This window comes from Callospermophilus lateralis, chromosome 9 (genome assembly GCF_048772815.1).
Source record: "Callospermophilus lateralis isolate mCalLat2 chromosome 9, mCalLat2.hap1, whole genome shotgun sequence".
In the NCBI taxonomy this organism is placed as follows: domain Eukaryota; kingdom Metazoa; phylum Chordata; class Mammalia; order Rodentia; family Sciuridae; genus Callospermophilus; species Callospermophilus lateralis.
This window is the reverse complement of record NC_135313.1, coordinates 27995324-28021887: the sequence shown is the minus strand read 5'-3', so window position 1 is coordinate 28021887 and position 26564 is coordinate 27995324. Positions and strand designations below refer to the sequence as shown.

Here is a 26564-nt window from a genome sequence, read left to right as displayed (position 1 = left end):
TCTATTTTAATACTTTATCTTACCTTCCAAAAGTTGCATTTAAAAATATTCATATTTAATAATGTTTCAAGGGGGGTGGGGTTGACTTTGTTGTAGTCTGCTAGCACATTCAATTATTATATCTTTTCATGTAAAAGGTAGTATAGCAAATTAAGATTATGTAAACACAAGGAAAATTAACTGGATACTTGGTTTTTTGGCTCACAAAAAGCAAAGGTTTCTATTACAAAATATTCAAATTTTCATTTCATGATGTCTCTATCTGGCACTTAGAGGTCTCTTCTTATCTCTTACTTTTTCTTATCTTTCACCTCAATCTATGTAAAGTACTTTCAAATTTTGCATTTTCAAATGCATTTGTATGAATGGTACTCTTTTATTTACTCAATACCTTTGCCTTTTAGTGTGCCTAATGCTTGACACCTAGGTTACTTTTTGTTTTTTAACCCAATGTCAGTTTGCCTAACAGTAATTTTCATTCTGTCTTAAAAACAGATTTCTCAAGTAGCAAACTTTTTAGCTCTCTCAGAGCTAAAATTTTTGATAGTCAGACCAAGCTACTGGTTTACTATTAAAACTCAGTAAGCTTAGTTATTCTTTTTTTCCTTAAGTTTCTTGTTGACAGATGCAAAGAGATACATATCTATACCTGTGTGCGTGTGTGTGCATTTTTTTTTTTTTTTTTGCTTTGTGTCCAGGTAAACATCTTTATTCAAGATGTGATTTTACAACATTAACACATGACTTTTATTTTTGCCTACTTAAGCATCCTGGGGTATAACATTCCCTTTGGTAACAGATTCACTACTGGAGAACTTCCTAGAACTCACTTGAACTAGAAAGTATGCTTTTTAGGAAACAGACATACCAGAAATCTGAAAGACGGAAGTGAAATTTAGAGAACTCCCATTATCCCCCTAAATGTCTAATTTTGCACACCCTTCTCCAGCTACCAAAAATAATTTCAAGAGATTAACATTTTGAGATTTTTAAAGCTTTATTTTTATTTCTGCTCTGTATGTGCACACACAGTTTTTGATAGAACTAGTTGATTTTTCATTAAGGAACAATATAACTAATACATTTACAACAACATTTATAATTCTTAGCTCAAAAAATGAACACGTCACAATTCAAGTGGTAAAGTATTAGAGTGTTAATAAAACTTAAAATGCTCCTCTTCAATAGTAAGGTGAAATAACCCTTTGTTCCTTCTGTTTACATACACATGTTGTCTTATACATTTACATGTTGTATGGAATCTCAACTAAGTTTATTTATTGTATTTCCTTAAGTCTAGAGTTTTCTAGTAGATGGTTATGTGAACCTAGAGACATAACAGTTTTTTGACTTCTATCTTTTTAGTTGTGTTTTATTGGAACTCTCAAATCCTTTTGGAATAATCAAATGTATAAATCAATGTTATATAGGAAAATATGTTCAGTAGGACCAGATTTCAGTTTTGAAAGTACTTTGATATACATAACCTTATTTAATGCTTACAGCAATTATATTTTGTGGCTACAACTAGATGTGTTTATTTTACAGAAGAGATTAGAGAATCAAGTAATGATTTAGTAACAGAACTTGGACTATAGCCCAAATATTTTCAAGTGTAGTTTTGTTTTTTGGGGTTTTTTTGTTTTTTCCTTTTCTAAGTATAGTTTTTTTTCTTCCTTCCTCCCACATTGAATTCATGGCTGTAACCAAAAAGAAAGTAATATGTTAAACATAATAGAATTTACATATTAACTCTATATGTGAAATTGTAGATTAATTTTGTTAACCTTCTAATTCTCTCAAGTAATCTTACAGAATTAGATTAATTCTTATATATTCCAATATTTCCCCTTGTCTGAGATTTACTAAAGTGGATGGATTATAAATGCCAATGTCTTAATGTCCATAGTATTATTTTCCTAAACTAATCATTTGAGCAGTCAATAATCAACTTTACATGTACTGATTGATGACTTAGTATATTATAGTTTCCCAGAGCTTACAGGCAGTTGATCCCAAACTAATTCCCTTCTAATGGACAGTACTATATTTAAGTCGGATCTGTTGATCTCATATTTTTTACTTATCTCTTAATTCAGTTAAAACCCTTATGTGATTTTATATGTAATACTGTGATTTTTTTTTCCTCCTCCTCTTTCTGGAAAACCTGACCCTTAGCAGGGAGATTGTGAATGAACTAAATTTCTTAATGTTAGTATCTGTGTCTTCCAAGAAAAAGAATAGCTTCTCTTTCTATTAACTTTTTCCATGTACTGTAGCATACAGGTGATTTAAGTTTTTATCAGGGATTGAAGCCAGGGGTATTGAACCACTGAGCTACATCCCCAGCCCTTTTTATTTTTGATTTTGAGACAGGGTCTCGGTAAGTTGCTTGGTGCCTTGCTAAGTTGATGAGGCTAGCCTTAAACTTGTGATCCTCCAGCCTCAGCCTCTGCCTCCTAAGTTGATGGGATTATAGGTGTGCACCATCATACTGGTTGTTTTTGTTTCTAAATAATGATCTTGAGTTCTAGTTTTAAGCTCCACAAGAGGTTTCTTGTGCTGAGTTCCATCTATTTTTCAGTTGTTTCATTGAGTGGGCTTTTGTTTGTTTGAGATGGTTCTGTGTTGCCAAGGATGATCTTGAACTCTTAAGCTCAAGTGATCCTTCTGCCTGAGTTTTCCAAGTAGCTGGAACTACAGATGTGTGCACCACACCTAGATAATTGAGTAGACTTTTGATGTATTTTATGAATTGCTAGAAGAAATAAATGGAATGCACTGATGAGCTGCTTTATTGATTACTTTTTTTTTTTTAAAGAGAGAGAGAATTTTTTTTTTTTAATATTTATTTTTTAGTTTTCGGCGGACTTAACATCTTTGTTTGTATGTGGTGCTGAGGATCGAACCCAGGCCGCATGCATGCCAGACGAGCGCGCTACCGCTTGAGCCACATCCCCAGTCCTATTGATTACATTTTAAAATAACCATTTATTGGGTGCCTATTACAGGCCCACCACTGTGCTGAGAGCATAAAGTCTAGATTTTTAAAGGTAGAGAAGAAAAATCACATTTCCTACCCTCAAGTAATTTATTTAGTTTTTGCCCAACAAATATTATTAAACAATATATTATATGGTTAACACTAGAATAAAGTAAAGTGTAGATCACAGGCAGGATATCCTTGTAACCAAATAATTCCAAAAGGAATTTGATATTTTCTCACTGTATCTAAAAAATTATTAACAGCATTATATTATAAATTGTAATGCAGTTCATAGAGTAGTAGAAAGCTACTTGGGGATACCAAGATTCATTGTGATAATTTCTCCTAGATGATGCCTTACAAATTATTCTACATTGAGTTTAGAGTGTCTTAAAGGTCTTACATGGTATTAATTAAACTTGTAACAATAAAATCCATTGGGTTTTAGTTGCCATTACCCAGGGAGGAGCAATACAGCTGGCTAACAATGGTACCGATGGGGTACAGGGTCTGCAAACATTAACCATGACCAATGCAGCTGCCACTCAGCCGGGTACTACCATTCTACAGTATGCACAGACCACTGATGGACAGCAGATCTTAGTGCCCAGCAACCAAGTTGTTGTTCAAGGTAAGGGAATTCAGAATTCACAGGTGTGATAAATTCTTTAAAAGATTAAAATTTTATAAACTCAGAAAAAGTAAGTATTGTATTATAAAGCACAACTAAAATGTAGTCAATTTTTCTTTGATATAGATAATATTTTCCATGAACTCTTCCATTATCCCAAAATTGGACCCAAATGTCATGGCATAAAAACAACTATTTTTAGTATTTAAAAATATAGTGTCTATCTGTAACACCTTTACTGTTTGGGAACAGGAGAAACAGGGTAGGTTAGAACAAAAAAATGAAATCAGAAGCCAGGAAAGATGGATTTTTAGATGTAATTCTGAATGGATCTGCTTTGTGACTGAGAAGGATCCAATTATTCTGGGCCTTTTTGTTTGTTTTTCATTTATCAAATGAAATTTCGCTAAATAACATAAGGATTTTGGAGGTCCACAATTCTGTTTCTCTTGTTTTTATTCAAAAGAAACTTAGGTCTTCTTTTCTGAAATTATTATATTTTGTATAGGAACATTATATTCCAAAAGACCACACACGAGTATGCAAGTCCACCGGTCTTGGAAGGAAAAGTAGTAGTTAAACCCTTGAGGAATTATAAAGTAGATTTTTTTTAATTTTAATTTTTTGTTACATTTATTTCAGAAATATATGGATAGGAATTGACTATTTTTCGTTAAATCTGTTTGAATATTTCAACAATATAATTTATGCCAGATTGGAAATTTGTAGATTGAGGAAATAATAATTTGTTTCTAAAAATATTTTCATTAATAATAATGCATTTTGCCTATGTTAGGAAGTGGCAGTTGTATCCCTTTGCCGTGGATAATTACCTTTGGATAATCCTAAAACACCAACTAGAGAATCATAATTTATTTAAAGGGCCCTAGTGTAATTACAGAATATATTCTGTTTTTAAACAAATAATATTTGAAAAAGATATTTTGCTTATTAATGGGAATAAAACACCTTTTCACTTTACATGCAGGTACTCAAAAAATGTAAAGCAGGATGTCAGTGAATTTGAATTCTGAACGTCAGTTTGAAGATGGTAACATGTTTAGTATATAAATCTTTTCCACTCAAACTACACATTTTAATTGATATTGATATCTAATATGAATAATTTTATATAAAGACCTTCAAATTCTCTCAAATGTTAGGTTCCTTATTCTTAGGAGAGCATATTAAGCTGATATTAGAAGAAATTTGACAAACAGTGATTGTTTCTTTTCACAAATGGTGGATTGTTTAGTTAGGAAATTAAAACTTAAGAGTTTACCTAGCCATTATCATTTATATTAAAACAATGTTTACAAATAATATAATTGGCATCAATTAGTACACTTTTTCATACTTTCAGTTTTGTTTGAATTAGAAGTTTACAATAGTTGACCATAATGCTTTATTTTCTCTTCCATTTTGCTATTTTATGAAAAATCATGGTCGTTTTTATGTCGTGGCAAGAGTCTACTTGAAATTTTTTAATATGAATTTACCAATATCAAAGGAAGACATTGAGGACTATACTCTATCTAGGAAGATCATCCAAGCTGTGCCCTACTTCCCTTTTAGACTTAAGGTTGGTAAGCATGTTAACAGAATAGAACTACATTCCAATGAAAGATAAATATAAGACCCAGCAGACATAGGTTTAGATGTATTTCACCTGAGTGTCTATACTAATAAGTACATTAAACTGGGGTTTATTTCTCAGTAATGACCCAAAGAGTGCTGATTTTTTTTTCAACATTTTAGCCAGAATCATCTGTTCTTTATTGTTTCTTTTCTAATTCAAAAAGTATGTTTAGACTGATGATTAACACAGCTGAATCGAGTCACTTCATTTCTGTGCCTTACACCTTGCTCACCATTCTTTTCAGCTGCCTCAGGAGATGTACAGACATATCAGATTCGCACAGCACCTACTAGCACCATTGCCCCTGGAGTTGTTATGGCATCCTCCCCAGCACTTCCTACACAGCCTGCTGAAGAAGCAGCACGAAAGAGAGAGGTTCGTCTAATGAAGAACAGGTACATATAATCCATTTACTTAGATCGTTATGGGTTTAGTATGTCCACAAATTCTGCCAAATGTATTTTACAACTGATAACAGGATCTTTGCCTTGAATTCCACCACCACCATCCCCCAGAATTGATGGATCTTACTAAAACTTCTTTATTTAATAAGTTGCATGTGAAATGACTAATGAGATTATGGGTCAGTCTTTAATAATAAAGTAGTTTTCTTTCATGCAGTTTCCTCACAGGAGATTTAATATGCAGCTTTGCTATGTTTGTATTTTGCTCCAACCAACTAGCTAGATTATTTACAAATCTTTTCATGAGTAGTATTGTTCATGTTCAAGAGCATCAGATATGTGTATTAACATTAAATGTTAAATTTTATTACATTTATGTATAATAAAGTAAATGTATCAATGGCCAATATTTTCTTTACTCAAAATAGTAACTTAATACCATGTTACTGACAGAAACCTTAAAATAGTTATAATTCTTGAATGAGGAAAAATCTACTTATCAAAATCTGTGACATGTAGACAAAGCCATTTTTAAATGGTTTTGACATCAAAATAAAAGTATCCTATTTTTGCATTGGGGATTGAATACAGGGGCGTTCTGCCTCTAAGCTACATCCCCAGTCTGATATTTATTTATTTGTTTGTTTGTTTATTTAGAAACAGGGTCTCCCTAAGGTGCCCAGGCTGGCCGGCTTGCTTATTTATTTATTTATTTATTTATTTATTTATTTATTTATTTAGAGGCAGGGTCTCCCTAAGGTGCCCACTCTGGGTGCTCACCCTTGCAGTTCTGCCTCACCCTCCCTGTTTGTTGAGATTACAGGCTTGTTCCCACATGCCTCGTATAGTTTTAAGATTTTAATATGAAAATGACTAAGACAAACAGAAAAAAATGAAAATAAAGATGTATGAAGTTATAAAATGTTTTAAATTGGTGACAATATTCTACTTTTTACCCCAGGATTATTCAAATTCATGATAAAGTCAAAGAAACAGATTGAATTTGGAAGATAAAGCTTGGTGTCTTGCTCCACCCTTGCTATGACTTTCAGAGAACCTATTAATCTTCTGAACCTCAGTTTTCTCCTTTGTAAAATAGGATTCCACAATCTACTTAAAGTGTTGTTCTAAGGGTCAAGTTAGATTATTTCTCTGAAAGTACTTTGTAACCACAGTGGTCTGAAACATAAATGGTGTTTTTGCCTTGAGCAATTTCGTATTTCAGCAGATCAGTCTCTTTGTTTCTAAAATATTTTTAGCTGTCACTGTATTAATAAATTATTATCTAAGCTATGAGCAATGACAGAAGCATTCTGGGATTAGGGGAAAAGTTGCAAAGGAGTGGAGTGACTTTATTTTATTTGTTCTCTATCAACCAGTGATTTTCTTTTTAAGTATTTAAATTATAATTTTAAACAAAAGTATAAAAGCTGCATTCTTATTTAAATGTATTTTAAAATATAAATTAAAGTATGCATTATTTAAAAATACTCAGTTTTAAAGTACTCATAAGGATGCTTAACCCTTTTTAAAATTAGAAACAATTCTCTTTTAAGAAGTCTCCAGCAAAAGCTTGGTTATAAAATTTAAAAAACAGCACTTACTAAAGAAAATAGTTTAAAGCACACATAGCAGAGCGATCAGAAAATAAGTCCTTTTGATTATTAAAAACAGCAGAAGAGGGGCCAGGATTGTGGCTCAGTGGGCAGAGCCCTTGCCTAGCATTCATGAGGCATTGAGTTCGATCCCCAGCACCACATGAAAATAAAGATATTGTGTCCATCTACAACTTAAAAAAAAAAAAAAAAAAGGCAGAAGAACTTTCAGATTATATCTATGTAGTTTGCCTCTGTGGGACAAAAAATGTTTCCCCCTAGTGGGTGTGGTGGCTTATGCCTGTAATCCCAGCAGCTCGGGAGACTGGAAAAGGAAGATCGTGAGTTCAAAGCCAGCCTCAGCAAAAGCGAGGCACTAAGCAACTCTATCTCTAAATAAAAATACAAAATAGGGCTGGGGATGTGACTCAGTGGTTGAGTGCCCCTGAGTTCAATCCCTGGTACCAAAATAATAATGATGATGATGATGACGTTTCCCTCTTATACAGAAAAGACTACAGAGGCAATATAATTGTAGTCATGATTTGGACTTACTTTTAATCCTTTCCAACAGTTGGATAAACTCTAGTGTCCTTTTGAAGGAACAAAATAGGAAAAAATTTTTCTATAGTATGTAAGAAGGCAGCAGTATTGGTTTTTATCTACTGTTATGTAGAGGCCAACCTAGAGCACTGCCCATTTGTGAAAACTTGTTCTTTTAGCAGACCAAATTTCTTTTTTTCTTTCATATTTGTAGCCCTCTCTGTGATCCCCATCCTACCTCTACAATACATTCCAAGTTATGGAGAGGGCTTCAGTTCTTTACAAGCTTTATTTAAATGAGATCTATAGGGAAACCACCTGATCATGTACTCTGGTAAAATACTTTTGTTTGAATTTAGATATAGTGCTATAGTTTCCTTTTTCCTTCATTATCAGATGACTGCTTTTTGAGCTTTCAGTCAAATCTGGCTTCTGTGACCATCATACCATGCAAACTCACAAACCAGGTACATACCCACATTCCAAAACACATACTTGGCAGATCCAGTAGTCTCTTTTTTGTTTGATTTCACCTCTGTGAAGTATATACCACTTTTGACTGCTCATTCACCCAAAATACTTCTTTGGTTTATTCACCACCTGGTTTTTGACTACTTTTCAGATTTCCCCTTGGAACTTTCATCCATAGTCATGTATTTCAGGTACCAATATATGCAGGTATCAATAATTCTATATATTCTGATATTGACCTTTCCTCTGAGGTACTGTTTATTAAGTTCCATATTATGTATGGGCAGTTCTAGATTCTTTATATACATTATTAATTCTTCTACAGTGAGGTGGAATTTTATTCCCACAGATACCAGAGAGAAGTTAAATGTTGCCGAACATCACAGTTTTTAAGAAACTGGTAGAATTGAGATTTGATCATGTGTCTGCTGCCAAAGCCTGTTAACATGCTACTTCACTGCTATGATGCTCTTACTAGAGCACACGGCAGTGGGGTGGATATGTAACAAGGAAATGAAACATGGAATGCTTTTCTTGGGTGTTCATTTTGCTCAAAGATTAGAGACAAGTAAAAATTATTTTTTAAGGTAATAATAAAAGATTCACACTACAGCAGTTGCTTTGGGTTGTGATCCCAGAATCCCCATAAATTTCCTTGCTTATAGTGAGTACTCGTGACATATTCACCAGAAATAATGTCTCCTATATACATCAAACATAACCTGTATTAAACTAAACTTGGACAGGAAAAGTTTGGACTCAGAAATTCTACAGTCTCCAAATAGCCATTTATTCCAAAATGAAAATAAGTGGTAAGCATTGTGAAAGAGGAAATATAAATGGTTGTTGTATTTATTTGTGTTGCTACAGTAACAATCACAAAATCTCAGTGTCTTAGAACACATATTTCTTCCTCATTTGTAAGTTACATTTTGACAGCTGCAAGTCACTTGCCCATGGCTCTTCTTCACATGCTGTCTATTTCGTGAATCCCAGCCCCCAAGGAGCTGCAGCACCTCTGAGAGGAGCCTTTGACAACAGGAAAAGGGCAATGCTTTTTAAGCGTCTGCTTGACTATGGTGAACAACATGTCTACTTGTGTTCCATTGGACACAGCACATCAAGGACAAGCCCAAAGTCAGCAGACTAGATGGGAGCTCTTTCCATAGGAAGCAAGGAGGGGCAAATTCCAAAAGTAATATAATTTACCACCTTTGCTTTTATATAACATTAGTGTGCACAGGGGGTTTTAATAGCAGACTTTTAAGGACAAAAATAATAAAGAAAAGGTTAAATAGATTTATATAAAATAGCAAAGCAAACAAACTGAAAATATTTTAACAGTGTCAGAAGACTAATGAAGATATGAAGGCAGATTCATAAATGATAGGATAAACAACGTATATTTGATATGAATTAAGGTACTTTCATTCAACTACATATAGCTGTTCATTAAGAAAGAAAATAGATGTATTCTTTTGCTGACATAGGAAGATGTTCTTCATGGACAGAAGCAGATTACTAAAGAGTATATATGTTATCACTTTTTAAAATGAATTACACAGGTAAAACATGCTCATTATAAGTAAGATAAGTATAAATTAAAAATATCAACTCTAATTAAACCATCAAAATTATTATATAGAGTATATTTTTCCTCAATACAAATAAAAACTTATATTCATTTTTAAAATATTATTTTTTAGTTGTAGTTGGACATAGTACCTTTATTTTTACTTATTTTCATATAGTGCTGAGGATTGAACCCAGTGCCACTCAATGTGCTAGGCAAGCACTCTACCACTGAGCTACCACACCAGCACTATGTATACATTTTTAATAGATCAGTTTTAACCTTTTATTTTCAAATAGCTTTAGACTTAGACATTGTAAAGATGTTTCCGATACCTTTTATTCAGCTTCCTGTATTCCTAGTATATTATATAAGCAGAATAACAGTTATCAAAACTAAGAAATACATTGGTATAAAACTATTAAGTGAATTATACATTTTATTTAGACTTATGCATTTTTTAATACCTATATTCCTTTTCTTTTGTAGAATCCAATCCAGATACCACATTGCATTTAATTGTCACATCTCTTAGTTTCTGTTTCCTTGTGTTTCATAGCCTTTTGTATCTGACACTTTTGAAGAGTAGGGATCTGACTTCTTATAGAATATCCCTTATTTGGGGTTTATCTGATGTTTTCTTATGGTTAGATAGAGGTCATCAATTTTGGGGAAAAGATTCTGCAGTGACTTATTGTGCCCCTCTTGCTACGTCATATCAGGAAACATACCAGTAGACTTATTACTGGTAATATTAACTTTGATCAGTTGGTTGAAGTACTAATTTGTCTCCACTGTAGAATTTTTCTCTTTGTATACTGCATTCCTTAGAAATGATTTCACTAAGTGCAGCCTACATTTAAGGGGAAGAGTATCAAAGAATTTGTGGTCACATGTTATAACTAACAAAGTAGTTATTTTTTTAAAGAAGATGCTTGGAAGCTATGTAAGTATCTCCCTGTAAGTTTTGCCCATTGATTTTAGTACAAGTCAAGTGTTCCTTATCCAAAACGCATAGAACTAGAAATTTGAGATTTCAGAGTTCTTCTGGTTTTGGAATATTTATATAGACTTAGCCAATTGAGCATCTTTAATTGGAAAATCCAAAATCCAGAACTTTTAAGTAACATGTCTGTTCCCAAGTTTCAGATTTTTAAAATTTGGGATATTCAACCTATATTCACCAGTGAATTTTACCACAGTAATTATTACTATGGTATTCTCATGGGAATTTTCTATTTCTCTCATCGCTTCTACTTTTATTAACTTTTTTTTTCTATAAGAATATTTTGTGCCTTCCCCATTATTTACATCAATGTAGACTCATGGTAACTGGGGGAGGTTATAATTCATTACTATCATTATTATATTATTCAGATTGTCCCAACTTTAGCCATTGGGAGCTCTTCCAGTTTGTTTTCTGTGTCCTTTGAACATGCCCTCTACCCCTGCTTTTGCACCTTCCTCTCTTGCACTACTGGATTATCAATTTTTCATCTTGTTTTCAGAACCAGCCATTTTTTCCAATGAGCCCTGTTCCTTTTTATTGGAAAATACTATTTAGAAACCAAGAACTGGGCACTAGATTATGCTGTTTGCTACTAGGGTCACACTTGTATGGCCTCAACATAGAACTAGGAAATGTGTGTAGGTATAAGTCCTTATTTCTATATCTATACGTCCTTATTTCTATATCTATACATGTACACTAAAATGAATGGATTCATAGTAACATCACTGACTAATCTATAATCACAGGGTTCATTTTAGCCTCCCCCTCTTTGCTTATTTATAATTTTTTCTGACAGAAACTAGGCTTACATGTTTGTTTAGCTTTAATGTACATGTGAAGAAAGTTCAGAGTTGATAATGAGTACCCCTGTGAGAAATAAATTTACCTAATTATAGTGCAATGTTTTGTTTTCTTTTTGTTTTCAGCATTGTAGTATTGCATGAAATTGCTGTTTTCCAAAGGTACTTAGGATTCCTTTTCTCCACCCTGCTTAGTGAAGTTACATCAACATTAGATTTCTCATCATCTTCACTCAGTCTAGGATTCCCCAACATTCTGTTTTTTCTTCTTAAATTCACATACAGCTAAGTTCACTTTTTTTATATAGTTTTATGGATTTTGACAGATGTATGGTATCATGTATCTACCCCCATAATGCCATACAGAATAGTAATACTGTCCTAAAAGATACTCCCTTGTGATACTAATCAGCTTCTACGCCTTCCCTGAATCCCTGGAAACCACTAAACGGTTATAGTTTTGATTTCCCAGAATTTCATATAAACAGAATCATATAGTCTTTTAGATCCACTTATTTCACCTAGAAAAATGTGTCTAAGATTCATTAATATTGTTGCAGGAATCAGTAGTTGGTGTTATCACTAACATTTCATTAGGATATAGATGCACTATGGTTTTTTGTTTATTTTATCCTTTTTCACTTTGAAATTTATTTTGGTTGTTTCCAGTTTGGGAGAAATAACATTATTATAAATATTTAGACAAAGGTTTTTTATATGAATTTTTAGTTTACTTGGGTAAATATTTAGAAGGAGATTGGCAGGGTAGAATGTAAATATATATTTAACTTTTATTATAAATGCCCAGTTGTTTTCCAAAATGACTATACCATTTTGTATTCCCACCAACAGTGTATGAGAGTTCCAGGTTTTTTATATTGTTGCCAGAACTTGATATAAATTAGTTCTTTTTTTTTTTAAATCCTTATCCTATAAGGTATATAAATGGTATCTCATTGTGGTTGTAATTTGCATTTCCCTTGTAACTACTAATGTTAAGCTTATTTGCCATCTGAATATTTTCTCTGTTAAAGTATCTATTAGATCATTTGCCTACTTTTTATTGGGTTGGTATTTTTTCTTTTGAGATCTTTATTCTGGATACAAGTCTTTTGTTGGATATATGATTAGCAAGTATTTTCAGTTTGTAGCTTATTTTTCATTTTCTTAATACTGTCTTTTGTAGAAGAAAAGGTTTTCATTTTTATGAGATCCAGTTCATCAATTTTTTTTCTTTTATAAATCATGCTGTGGTATTGTATGTAAGAATTATTTGCCTAATCCACAATCACCCAGATTTTTCTCCTGTTCTCCTCTAAAAACATTATAGTTTTACATTTAGACCCGTGATCACTTTTGAGTTGAGTTTTATATGATATGCGAGGGATGTATTAAGATTCATTATTTATATATAGGTATCCATTTGTTTTGACACCATTTATTAAAAAGATTATTGAATTCCCTTTGCTCTTTTGTCAAAAATTAATGGACTGTTGATTGGGTCTCTTTCTGGGCTAACATCCTCACTGATCTGTGTGTCTATCCTTTCACCAGTTCCATATTCTCATGTTTATTACCACAGCATCATAGCAAGTCTCAAATTTGATTGTGGAGTCCTCCAACCCTGTTACTCTAGGATAGAATTGTTTGGATTTTCATATAAATTTTAAATCAGCTTTTAGTATCTACAGAAAGCTTGCTTGTATTTTGATTAGGATTGCCTTGAGTCTGTACATCAAATGGAGGAGAACTGATTCTTAACAATACTAAGTCTTAAGTAGTTCTGAGGTTTTTGCTTTTGTTTGGGGGCAGGTACTACTTGAAATGATACTCAACAGTTCATTGCTAGTATATAATAGAAATAAAATTGACTTTGAGAATATGGGAAAAACGAAACCCAATTTCTTTTCCTTTTTTTTTTTTTTTGTACTGGGAAATGAACCCAGAGGCATTCAACCACTGAGCCACACTCCCAGCCCTTTTTTGTATTTTATTTAGAGACAGGTCCTCGAGTTTGCTGAGGCTGGCTTTGACTTTAAACTCTGATTCTCCTGCTTCAGCCTTCCCAACTGCTGGGCTTATAGGCATGTGCCACTGCACCTGGCCAAACCTAGTTTCTGTATTCTCACTCAACATGTAAACATAGAAGACTGTTGTAGGGCTGGGACTGTAGCTCAGTGGTAGAGCGCTTACCTAGTACATGCGAGGTACTTAGCACCACATAAAAATTAAAAAAAAAAAAAAAAGACTATTGTGACCAAAGTGTGGAGATTGTTTTTCCCATAACACCAAGCTATCAACCTGTTCTACAGGGGACATAAGCTGGGTATCCTCTAATTCAGAAACAATTCTAAGGGAATTGCATCTGATCCTTCAGATTGAGGGCTCAGTCCCACTAGACCTCTGCTTTACTTCACATTCTGATTGCAAGCTCTAGGTTATTTTTTTTCTGTGATCTTAACCAACCTGCTATTAATCGGAGTTCCCATGACTCTTCTTGGTTTGAATTAATTTGCTATAACAAAGGGAAACCCATTTACTATGTGTCACAAAGGATGTTTTACAGGATACAAGTAAACAGCCAGATGAAGAGATATGTAAGGCAAGATCTAGAAAGGTCCCAGGTTTTTGTGGAGTGGGGGCATAATACCCTACAGGCAGCTTCCCTGTGTTAAGCTGTTCAGAAATTTCTCAACCAGTTTTTTTGTGTTTTTATGGAAGGTTCATTACTTAGACGTGATTGATTAAATCACTGGCCCTTGGTGATCTACTCAACCTTTACCCCTTTTTCCTCCTCTTGTCATGGGAGATGAGATGTCTCTAGACAAGGGTACCAGGAGTTTCCAGAGCAGAGCAGGGAATTTAACTCATGACCAACAAAGTTCTTGGCATACATGATGAAAAAGAATTTCAGCTTGAGCTAGATAAAGGCATACACAAAGGTTTATTTAGAAAACAAATACACATTCAAGGGAGAATTCGGGCTGTCTCAAATGAGAAGCCTTGCCTTTGTGTGGGGATTCAATATTTATAGGGGACTAGAGGTGAGTGGGTCTACGTAATTTCCTACCAGTTTCCCCTGCATGTGTATATTCTCCTCTTTTTTACAAGGGAATGAACCCAGGGTCTGTTGCTCAAGATTTACAACCATGCTTTCTGTATCTCAGTGGTTCATGGATATTTCCTTTAAGTCTCAATGTATTATTCTTTATCCTAAATCCCAGTCTCACCCTGAGGTTCAGGAATAGGGCTGAAAGTCCCAACCTTCTAATCCTACCCCGGTCTTTCTGGTCTTCATTCTGAAACTACATAGGGATTAACAAGCCATCTGTCAACTTATTAGCATACAAAATCTTATTCCATGGAGAATCCAAGGATTTTAGGAATTTTGCCAAAAGGAGGACCAAATAATCATATTGACCTTTTTTTTACCCTATGACCTTTCTAAATTTAATTAGTTCTAGGAGATTGGGGGTGGGGGGTGTCGCAATGGGCAAAGGTCTGACTTATGCAGTTGAGGGGAGTAGAAATAAAGAATGTCCACACGTTTCTGCCCTTTTTAATGTTTTATACACTCAAATCACTTAATACAATTTCACTCTATATGTTCTTAATCAAGAAAATGACAATCCTTTAATGCTGGACAGTGCAATAGACATAATCAATTAAAGGCAAATAATTCTAAGTGAACTCACTTATACAGATACTCCCTCTGCATGCTAAGCTCAAGTGCCAGATCTAGAGTCTCAGGTCTTAGGCCTTAAGTCCAGCAGATGCACACTTACTCAAACCACAGTGATCAGGTCAGGAACCGATGGAGGCTTCTCCTGGTGTGGAGTTGACAGCCAGTTGAGGAAACCATCATTAGGAGAAGTTGCCATTCTCACCAGGGTCAGGAGGCTGCTGTAGAGCTTCAGAGCAGTGAGCACAATGAGAGAGGATCAGGCAGATGATGAGAAGAGTTGGAATGTCAGTCCAAGTCCTTCATCAGGCTCACCAGCCAGTGATATGCTTTACATGGATCAATCTGTAAGCTCTTATTTCTTTCCTTTTCCTCTCTCATTAGCATTCTGATGCTATTTGAAGTTGTTCTGATTAAGACTAGGTTTTAGGCATACTTTGTGTTTCTGTTGGTCTCATAGGTATGGTCTTCTCTTGCACCTCCTTAAAGAAATAGGGCCTCATACATTCCCCAAACTGTATTCAGTACTCATCAGTGCCCTAAGGCCAGTGGTGTTGCCCTGCCTGAGTGGATTAATTTTTTGTTCCAAAATGAAGATAAACTCCCCATAGAATTTCTTGTCCCTCCCACTCAAATGTTGTTCTACGGTGTGTGGACTCTTTGAGGTCTTTTCTATGAGTGACGACTGATAGTGTGTTCATGGAGAAAAGACTTCAAGAGCACTCAGACTTCCCTAATTACTGGAATTTTTAAAGGTTAAATACTGACCCACCAGCTTACACTCACTCTGGCCTTTATCAGATTTTCATCTTTTTTATGAGAAATGGTAAAAAATTCTTTTTACCATTGTCCAGTTGCCTCTATCCCAAGATAAGTATGTTTTTGTCTCCTCCCTTCTTGAGGCATTGCCTCCTTAAATTTTGGATCAATTTGCTGTGTAGCCTTTGGTCTCTGATAGATTTGAAAGCACTCATAAATTTGGTTAGTCCTTTTTCCCATGGTAAGAGTAGCATATCTTTCTTTTTGCTTCTCTACATCTTAGGGTAGAAGCCAGAACCAATATACCCATTTTTAAATTAATATAATAATTCATGTGGATGAAGACTGTAAAAACCTATAAATATTTAAAGGCAAACAAGAAAAAGCACATAGTAAGGAAGGATTGAAGATGCTGAAAGAGGAGTAAATAAAATATCTTATAGAAGCAAAGAACTTTTTTCTAAAAGTATGTCTAAATCAGTTTCAGAATTTACAGGCCATCTGTTTGCATAAATTCTTATAATCACAAAATCCTATTTTTGTACTAGAAGAGACATCAGAGGTCACTTTGATCTGCACACTGAGTCCCTAGACCAGTTCCTTGGGTAGATTCTTTCGTTCTCTTGCTCTTAAAATATCTTGATAGAAAGTTTCAAGAAGCTTTAATTTAAGTGGCTGTCTTCAATTTTAAAATTTTATTTTTCATTTGAATGTTGTAGTCTCCTTTGAGATATAGTATTTAATATTAAAATGCCTTCCACCTCATCAGTTAAAATTAATGCTTTAGAATGATTTACCATATTTATTCTTTGCATGTACCTAACAAAGCTAACCTATACCTTAGCTTGGGATGTGTCAATGAGTTTGTTTTATTTTTTCTTTATTTTTAAACGGATGGGAAAGCAGTTCTTGAATGGGGAAGGACCCACTAGAAATTACTCAAATAGTTAGTGTCAAAGCCAGGATCTGAATCCAGAGTTTCTGATCCTCAGTTCAGAACTCTTGCTAGTATACTATATTGTATTAAATGTGTATCCAAGTTTGTTTATTTTAAACTGTGATTAACTTGAGCATCATTCTATACATTGGTGTTATTAGAAATACATTTAGTATTTCTCCCAGCCCAAAAGAGAGTCAAATTTAGGACTGCTATGTGGAATTTCTCTTTGGAGGAGGACCTCAGTTCACATTAGTATATGGAAAGGATCCAAGAGGTCTTGCAAAAAGAAGTAAGTTAATTTTCTTCGTCCAATGTTTCATGTTTCTTTTGAGGAATATATACTTGAATATTTTACAATACTGCAGTATATGATTATAGTAGAAAAAGGTTGGAGGTACTAATCTATAGGATCATATTAATTTAGCTTTGGAAACTAACAGGTAGATATAGCATTCATATGGGCAATTCAACTCGTAGACTGTACGTTGTCAGTTAATGGAGGAGAGAAAGCAAGAGAAAAAAGACTAGTCAACTGTGATTGAAATTAAACTTGTGAATACGCGTACAGCCTACAGGTTCTGAGTGTTAGAATTCACCAAATAGAGAGCATCCAAATTGACCTTTGAATCATTCCCACTATCATCCTTTTTAGATCCCAGCTTTCAATCTAGCCCCAAGGCACCTCTTGACTTGTTTTTTTCAGTATTCATAGGAATGTTGGACCATTTTTAATTCGTTTCCAAACAACTTTTCTCAAATGGCCAAGTGATAACAGTGGATTATGTGCATGCCTCATGAAAAAAAGAAACATTATATGCAGCATTCCCCATTAACATTGATGTAATTATCCTACCATTTGAGTTATCTAGAAATAGTAGGTAACATTTTAACAATACAATAATATTTCATGTACTTTATATATGTTAACATTTATTTCTCATAAACATTTTTTTTTGGGGGGGGGGTGTGCTAGGAATTGAACCCATGGCCTTGTGCAAGGCAAGCACTCGACCAACTGAGCTATAGCCCCAACCAACTCATGAACCTTTTGAGTTTTCATCTGGTTAAATAATTTACATCTGCCTTATATAACTGGTAAGGGATAGAAACCTCTTATACCCAGGAATCTGCTACTGAAGATATTATTAACTACTACTCTTATCTTGCCCCTGTTGTAAATGATTGATTATAAATTGTTGGTTTTCATATTTTAAAGAGTTAAAATCTTTTTGCTTTTAACTAATATTCATTAAAAAATAAGTACCTACCTTTTACTCATCCTACTAGACTGAGGATATAAAAAATAAGAGGGCCTTTGACCACATAGAGCTAAAAAAGAGTTTACTAGTTTATGGTTATCAGTTTATTAAATAATAGTTTTCTATTAGATTTTTTAATAATTTTTAATTGTGGTTAAAAATATATAACATGATAAAGAATTTAACATCCTATTTTTTTAAGTGTATAATTAAGTAGGGTTAGGTATATTCTCATATGCAACAGATAGTCAGAAGTGGAATTGCTGAATCACATGACACATTCCTTTTGTAATTTTTCAAGAAACAGCTGTCCTGTTTTACATTCCCAACAAAAGTCCAAAAGTATTCCAGTTTTTTCATGTCCACAATAGGTGTTTTCAGATGGTGGAAAGAAGTGGTAGTTGTCTTTGATGATAGCCATCATAATGTCTGTGAGATAACTGTGGTTTTGATTTGCATATCCCTATAGATTAGTTGATGTTGAACATCTTTTCATGTTTATTGGCCCTTTGTTTACCTGCATTGGAGAAATATCTATTCAAGTCCTAAGCCCATTTTTTATTTTATTTTTTTATTTGGTCTAATTAATAACACATGACAATAGAGTGCATTTTGACATATCTTATATAAATGGAGTATAACTTCTCATTCTAATGTTATACATGATGTGGAGGAGTTACACCAGTTCTGTGTAATCCATATATGCACATAGGGTAAAAATGTCCAATTGATTCTACTATCCTTCCTATCCACATATACCCTCTCCTCCTTTCACTCTCCTCTGTCTAATCCAAAGTACCTCTATTCTTCTCCACCACCATCCCACCCTGCTATTCTAGGTCTTTAATTCTTCCGTATGTATTTTAGAACTGTTGATTCCAGTGTCATTGTTGTTTTTGTTTGTTTGGTTTTTGTGGTACTGGGAATTGAACACAGGGCCTTGTGCATTCGAGGCAAGCACTTTACCAACTGAACTATACCCAGCCTCATCATTGGTATTTTGATGGGAACCTAATGGAATCTGTAATCTGTAGATTGCTTTTGGTAATATGGCCATTTCAATGATATTAATTCTTATCCATGAACATTGTAGGTCTTTCCATCTTGAAGAGACTCTGTTAAGATTTTTTAAATGCTCTGAAATTATCAGTTTATAAGATTTTCTATTTAAAGAATTTTGCTTCAGTATATCTTAGTTATTACTGATATGGATACAATGTCAAGTTTTACAGGTATGATAGGCATTTTAATAAATACTAAGATGCAGCTTTTAAGTGATCACTTAACTTTTACTTATGGAGTTTTCATGTTTGTTTTTTAATCAGCCTTCCATATAGAATATAGAATATCAAAATTTGATATAAGGAAATTGCAAAGTCTTTCTGTATCTTTCAGACACCTAATACACATTAAAATGTTTTGAACTGTTTTTCTAAAAAGCAATCTAAAATAAACGATATGAAAATCATGTATAATTTTTCCTATTCTTTTTTCTTTGTAGGGAAGCAGCAAGAGAGTGTCGTAGAAAGAAGAAAGAATATGTGAAATGTTTAGAAAACAGAGTGGCAGTGCTTGAAAACCAAAACAAGACACTAATTGAGGAGCTAAAAGCACTTAAGGACCTTTACTGCCACAAATCAGATTAATTTGGGATTTAAATTTCTACCTGTTAAGGTGGAAAATGGACTGGATTGGCCACAACCAGAAAGACAAAAATAAACATTTTATTTTCTAAACATTTCTTTTTTTCTATGCGCAAAACTGCCTGAAAGCAACTACAGAATTTCATTCATTTGTGCTTTTGCATTAAACTGTGAATGTTCCAACACCTGCCTCCACTTCTCCCCTCAAGAAATTTGCAGCGCCAGGAATCATGAAGAGACTTCTGCTTTTCAACTCCCACCCTCAAGAAGTAATAATTTGTTTACTTGTAAATTGATGGGGGAAATGAGGAAAATGAAATCTTTTTTTTAAAATGATTTCAATTTTAAATGATTTCAAGGTTTGTGCTGAGCTCCTTGATTGCCTTAGGGACAGAATTTCCCCAGCCTCTTGAGCTGAAGTAATGTGTGGGCCGCATGCATAAAGTAAGTAAGTTGCAATGAGGAAGTGTTGATTGCCAAATTGACATGTTTTCACATTTTCATTGTAAATTATGTAAAATTGTTAAAAGACACACCCTCTAAAAAAGAATTTTAGTATGGTGTTGAAGAAATTAGGAATGAATTCGGAGTACTTTTCTCTGTATGTTCTTTTCTTCAGTACTGAAAAGTTGTCCTTGGTTCTTAAAAAACATTCTGTATTTAACGACAGCTCTTTCCTAGGGCAGTTGTTGCTTCTTAATCCAGTTCTGTGTGTGTTCAGCATTTTTGAATACATTAAAAGAAGTAAGCAACTGAACGAAAAAGCATGTCATTTGAATTTTAAATTAAATCAAACTAAATAAAAGTACAAAGCTTATTTTAGTTAGTATTAAATCTTAGTAAAAAGATGCTGGCTAGTAAACCATTCCTTGAGTTATATAACAAGGTTTTTAAATAAAAGTTTTTGTCCTCGTCTTCAAAAATATTTATATTGTCACTCATTGACTTAAAAAGATATTTCTAATTTGCTGCTGCCCCTTGCACTTACATTGTACCACCAACAGAAAAGCCTTCAAGATGTTAAAGAAAACAAAGTGATGTATATTTATGTGTTATAGAAAAATACTGATTTTTAAATCTTTTCCAGATTCACATACTTTTATCTAAGAGACCCTCTAGTGAATTTTTTAAGTGAAGAAGTGATAAGGATATGGTTCTAAGAAGTACAGTGTTAGATGTGCACAAGGAAAGTAATTTTCCTCAGAATCTACAGTACTATAATATTTGGACTATCATTCTTTCAAAACATTTGTTTTCTTCTTAAAAGGGTAGTTATGTTTTATGTTTCCAATATGCTGTATAGCCTTTGTCAGTTATAAAGGAGCTACCTATTTTAATTTCTGGCTATAACAGTCTGTATTTGTATGTATCATACATTGTTTCCAGTAATATTTTTAATTACTCATTTTATTCACTAAACTTGATAAATTTAAAAGTTACCCTTTAAAAGAAAAATATAAGAACAAGGTAGATTTTTTTAATTGGAGACTGATGTGATATTAGATTATGATTTTTTATTTGAGAAGGAAATTCCTTTTTAAAAAGTCAAGCAACTTAGAAAATTAGTTTCTTATTTAGTCATAGTTTATTTAAGAAAGTTAAATTTGTTTATCATGATAACATTGTGCAGATATTAGTATTAGTTTATTGGGTCCATTTTAAAAAAAAAAGATTTTTAATATTTGTAAATGTTATATTTTTGTTTGTAACAAACCATTGTCTTTTTTCAAGGATGAACAGAGTTTGTGAAGGAGCATCATTCTAAGAATTGAGTGATGTAGTCTTTATATTTGGACAGTTCACCAGATTCTCAAGAAGGCTTTCAAACGGCTGTAAAGTTTGATGTTTGTCCTGCTGAGCTTATGGGGAAAATGATAGCATAAAAATTGTTTGTATACCAGCATAGATATAATTTTCTAACCTTGGTGTTAACAGAAACCAAGCAAATATCACAAATATGTTCACAAACTGGAATTATTTCACATTTAGTCAGAATGTCAAATTGAACATATTGAATGTCTTTTATAAGTGAAAAATTGGTGTGTAGCAAGTTGTAATCTCTAAAATTGTCCATGTTTTCAAAAGTTGCGACTTTCTACTTAACTAGGAAGTTGGTGGTCCTCTTGGTCCCTGATAAATTAAGGCAATCACATTCATATTAGCTGGGTGCATTTATAAGTTATAAAGACCTGTCCTCTGTACCTTGAGTATGATTGCACTGGTTTGAAGTCAGTTACTTAATAATGAGGTGAGAAATGTATTGTGTTGCTAAATCTGTTTTAGACTCTTGGAGAGACTTGAAGATTTCAGTTTATACAGACAGAAATCAAGCATCTTTTGTGCAGGCTTTTTTTTTTTTTTTTTTTAATATGAGAATAAGGAAAAAAGCGTGTTTTTAAGCTTGTAACTTTGAGAATCTTTATTAAGAAAATGACATAATTAAAAAAAAATCTTGTACCAAGAATATATGTGGCCACATAACCAGTAATAAATGTTTTTCTCTTCATATTGGCCAAAAGGGAATGAAAATATCATAGGAATCTGTACATATGCTACTGATTTGCCTAGAAAATAGCAAGTTTGGTACCGCTCACTTTGCAAATATAGGGCCATGTGGCACTTTTATCTATAGGACAGATTAACTAATAAAAATGATTGGGGAGGGGTTTATTTTTGATATATTACTCATGAGTTTTCATGCTTTGATAGCATTTAACTGAAAAGTGGCTTAGAAAGGGCTAGATCCAATGTGCTCACATTATCATGAGATGCAATTTTAAGTTCATTCTTTTTCAAACTCAAGTACCATATTGGCAACCATAATATTGTCATAGGTGCTCTGTTTGTTTAGATATTGGGGGGGTGAAGAAATGGCATTTGTATAATATATGTGTACATATATATATATATACATACAGTATATAATCTAAAGCTCTGAGAGCTCTTAAGTCAGGAATGCTGAGTATTATAGTATATTGAGGTCAGATGAAATTTTACATTTTTGTGTGTCCTATTGCATCCCTTCTGATAGTTTCTATGACTGCATTACTCTGGCACTCAATGATTGATTTTATCTTCTAATTTTCTTCCAAGTATTTTATTTTTTTATTAGTTTTCTTTGGCTTGATATTTTTAAATATGCTACTAGTCACTTGAAAAGTACTCCCCTCTCTCCCCATTTTTTTTTTTTTTTTCTGCTTTGTCTCTGGCAGCTATTAACAGTGGTAAGAATACTTTGAAGATAGCTTTTAAAAGAAACCACTGATTTTCAAAAATCATCCTGGGGGAGGAATTTTGTTGTTTTATTTGAGCAGGGATTTTGTCAGAAAATGTGTTTTGGCAGTAGGTCAGCAACAGTGCTAGTATCTGAAAGCACAATACCAATCAAGCAGGCTGTCTGATCAGAAGTCATCTGGCTAAAGTTTGTCTTGGGACTAATCCCTACTGTTTGACCATTTGTGACAGGTGGAATCATACAAAGGCTTAGGAAAAAACAAGGCTGTATAAACCAGAATGCTCTTACTTACTTGAAGTGACTTCAATCTAGATTTCTTCTAATGTTTAATAAAGTTTTTAATTCTGTGATCAACTGTAGTCAGCTAATTAACAAATTGGCCTCTGTTTATCAAAAGCTGCTTCATTTTGCAGGACATACTCATGTAGTAGAAACAGTAATTACATACCTTTTCATTTCTTCCCAATTTTGTTGCTTTTGTAACCCAGAAAACTGTTGGTACATTATTTCCCATTGACCTAAAACAAAAGTTGTATATTTATTTGGATTATATTTACATTAATTCTTTGTAAATGTTTGGTGTAACTCGCACTTTTAAAAAAGACCCAGTTTGGGTATCAGCAACTTAAGAAATTTCCTCATCCATCATCAGTTGACTTTTTAGTCTTTCTCTTCTCTCCAAATCATGTGATGTTCTTAAATGGAAGCTTTTCATTAATTAAAACATTTAGCACCTAAAAGCTAGCCTTAAAAATGTTGTGAAAGCAAAATATATGGAAATTCTGTTTGATTATCCCAGTTTTAAAAAAGGGACTCAAACATAAGTTTTTTCATCATGGATAAAGACTGAAGGGAAATTAAAGAACAATATTTGTTTCTAATTTTGAGTAACTTTATACTCACCCCAACATTAATATCATGTGTAGTTTGCCAAAATAATTCATTTTTCCAGAATAGTAAAATGTTTTTAAAGCAATTAAGTATTATTATGGGAGACCACAATGTAGTAATAATTTTTACTAAATTATTCTCATTTTAAATTGGCTTTGTTAACATTCAAATGCTACCTAAATTTGAATTTCAGATAAGAAGGGGGAAGTATGAAGTAAGCCTTTAGGTGAAAAATTATGAAATGAATTTGTTCACTCAGTTGTACAAAGAACAACTAGAACTTTTTATTGGGTGGCTTACATACATCTTGAATATTTTAATATTAATAATATTGGGTTTTCAGTTGACTAGAGTCACTCTATGACAGGAACTGGTTTCCTTGACTTTCTAGAATCAATGGCTAGGAGAGGCATTAATCCTTGAGGGGTTGAACATATCATTAAGTTGAGTCAGTATGGAAGAATTCATACAAATCAAACAGGGTGCTGCAGTTCCATCTGTCTCATCTGCTTATGATAAGTTCTTACTGATGAGTGAATGTAGCTTAAGCCTTTGTATGGGTCCTCAGGGGACAGACAAACTTAAGAGGGACCAGATAACATTTGAATAGAAGAATTATATTTCAGGTGTTTTAGCTTGAAATTTTATTTTTTAAAAAAAGAAAAATAAAAAAAAATAGAAAAAGCCTGTGAAGCAAGTTGATATTATAAGCAGGCAGAAATGTTTAGCACAGAGAGAAAATATTGACCTGTCTGCATCCTTGTACTATGGGGTGCAGATTCCAGCTGGATAAAACATGATACATTTTAAATTATTCTCACCAGCAGGTAAAAGGAAAAAGAACAGTCTACAGGAAATATCTTTAAAAAGGGTCAAAGAGTAGGCAATTCACATTTTGCCTACTTTTACAGGCATTAATTTTTAATTGTCTGTAGAAGCATGGCATTTCTAAGCTGTCTGAGGAGCATCTCAGAGCTGTGAGAATAAATCTGAGATAGTTTAAAAATTGGTAGGGAAGGAGGAAAATCCCTGTAGATAATGATCTATGTTAATTAACCACACGAAATAATCTACCATTGTGTTGGGAGGTTTTATTTTCTTATGTTTTAAAAATTGAATTGGTAAATGCTTTATAGACATTTTTATCCAGGTTGCCACTCCAATGTGTATGTAATAAAATTATTTATATTAAAAGTGGGAAATAATTTGTCAACATTTTTCTGTGAGTATAGATTTATTAGGGGTGGCAAAGAAGAGTGCTAGTTAGCAATTTTCCATTGTGAAGTTGTCCTTGACCGATTTGTATGCATCCCTTGTAATCCTCCCTTCCCCATCCAGCAAAAGGAATTATTTCTAACCCAGATGCATCCCTTGAAACTTTTTAGAAACAGAATAACCAGGGAAGTTCCTAGAAAGGTGTTTGGAGAGTGTGTGTGTGGTTTTTTTTTTTTTTTCCCCTTGAGGATTAGTGTAAAGAATACCTCCCCAAAAACTATCAGCACAAAACAGGGTATCAATTTTTAGCTCTGATGTTTCTATTGGAGTTGAATACTAAGTAAATATAAGATTCCCTACATTCTAAAAACATCCCTGTTTTAATTTTTTATCTAAATCTTTTTGTGCTTTATGTGTAAAGAAAAAAATGTACTGAGTTACAATGCATTTTATTAACACTATGTACATAGTAGCTGCTTTGTGTTCAGAATGGTAGCAATTGCTTTGTATATTAAAGTGATTCTTGTGAATTTGTGAAATATTGTCATAAAGTGCTTTTTCTTACTGTAATCTTTGTGGTATCAACTGTCATAATGCCCTTTTTACACAAACATTTATGTGCAGACACATAAATATGCTTTTTAAAACTCTGTAAGTCTCTTTTTTGGGGATGGGAATCTATCTTTTTATACTTGCTTGTCAATATTAAGTCATATTTTCTTGGACTTGTGTTTATTTTGTTAAGCAAGCAGAAGTTACATTAGAGTATTATCACAAGCTTGTGTTGCACAGCAGTTAGAATTACATCTTCAGTTACTTAATTTTACTTCATTCCTAGTTAGCACAAGACTTTTTGAGTAAGCTAGAACAGTACCTATTTGAGGATTTGGAGATGTTATTGTTCTCCTGAGATACTAAGGAAAACATGGCCAACTCTCTCCAATGTCATAAAATGCATTTTTTGCATGGAAAGAAAAGCGAGAACGTCTGTGATTCCCATAAAATGGAAGAGAAAGGAAGGAAATGTGGTTATTCTTTGCTTGAGGCCTAAGAACAAAAGATTCTCTCCCATTATATCTGAAATAAGGTCTGGGATTTCTGAAAGTAAGTAGTTAGTTAATTTATTCCTGTGTATGGTATTCCTTAATTGCCAAGATATGTTTTAAGCCTGGTATACCTGCCACTATATTGAAAGAATTACATTTCATTTTTCCTCTTCTACACAGAGTGACCACATAATTTATTGTACAGAGGAGATGTTTTTGAGCATGAACCAGTAATATTAA

General features: G+C 33.3%; 2 protein-coding genes across 9 annotated transcripts in view; one reads left to right on the top strand and one right to left on the bottom strand.

Annotated features, from left to right (window-relative positions):
- The window catches only part of Creb1 (cAMP responsive element binding protein 1), a 60637-nt gene extending 34709 nt beyond the window's left edge, over window positions 1–25928 (top strand). For 4 of the 8 annotated variants that reach the window (XM_076866275.2, XM_076866273.2, XM_076866271.2 and 1 more), the window contains 3 exons: window positions 3435–3617; window positions 5501–5651; window positions 19796–25928. In XM_076866275.2, coding sequence (XP_076722390.1) covers window positions 3435–3617; window positions 5501–5651; window positions 19796–19940 — 479 coding nt within the window. In that variant the 3' untranslated portion in view covers window positions 19941–25928. The remainder of the gene's footprint in view (window positions 1–3434; window positions 3618–5500; window positions 5652–19795) is intronic. The other 4 variants (XM_076866276.2, XM_076866274.2, XR_013092329.2 and 1 more) reach the window with 3 other exon arrangements.
- Window positions 14636–26564, bottom strand: part of Mettl21a (methyltransferase 21A, HSPA lysine) — a 29991-nt gene continuing 18062 nt past the window's right edge. Inside the window, exon 4 of the mRNA XM_076866279.2 lies at window positions 14636–15565. Coding sequence (XP_076722394.1) covers window positions 15519–15565 — 47 coding nt within the window. The 3' untranslated portion in view covers window positions 14636–15518. The remainder of the gene's footprint in view (window positions 15566–26564) is intronic.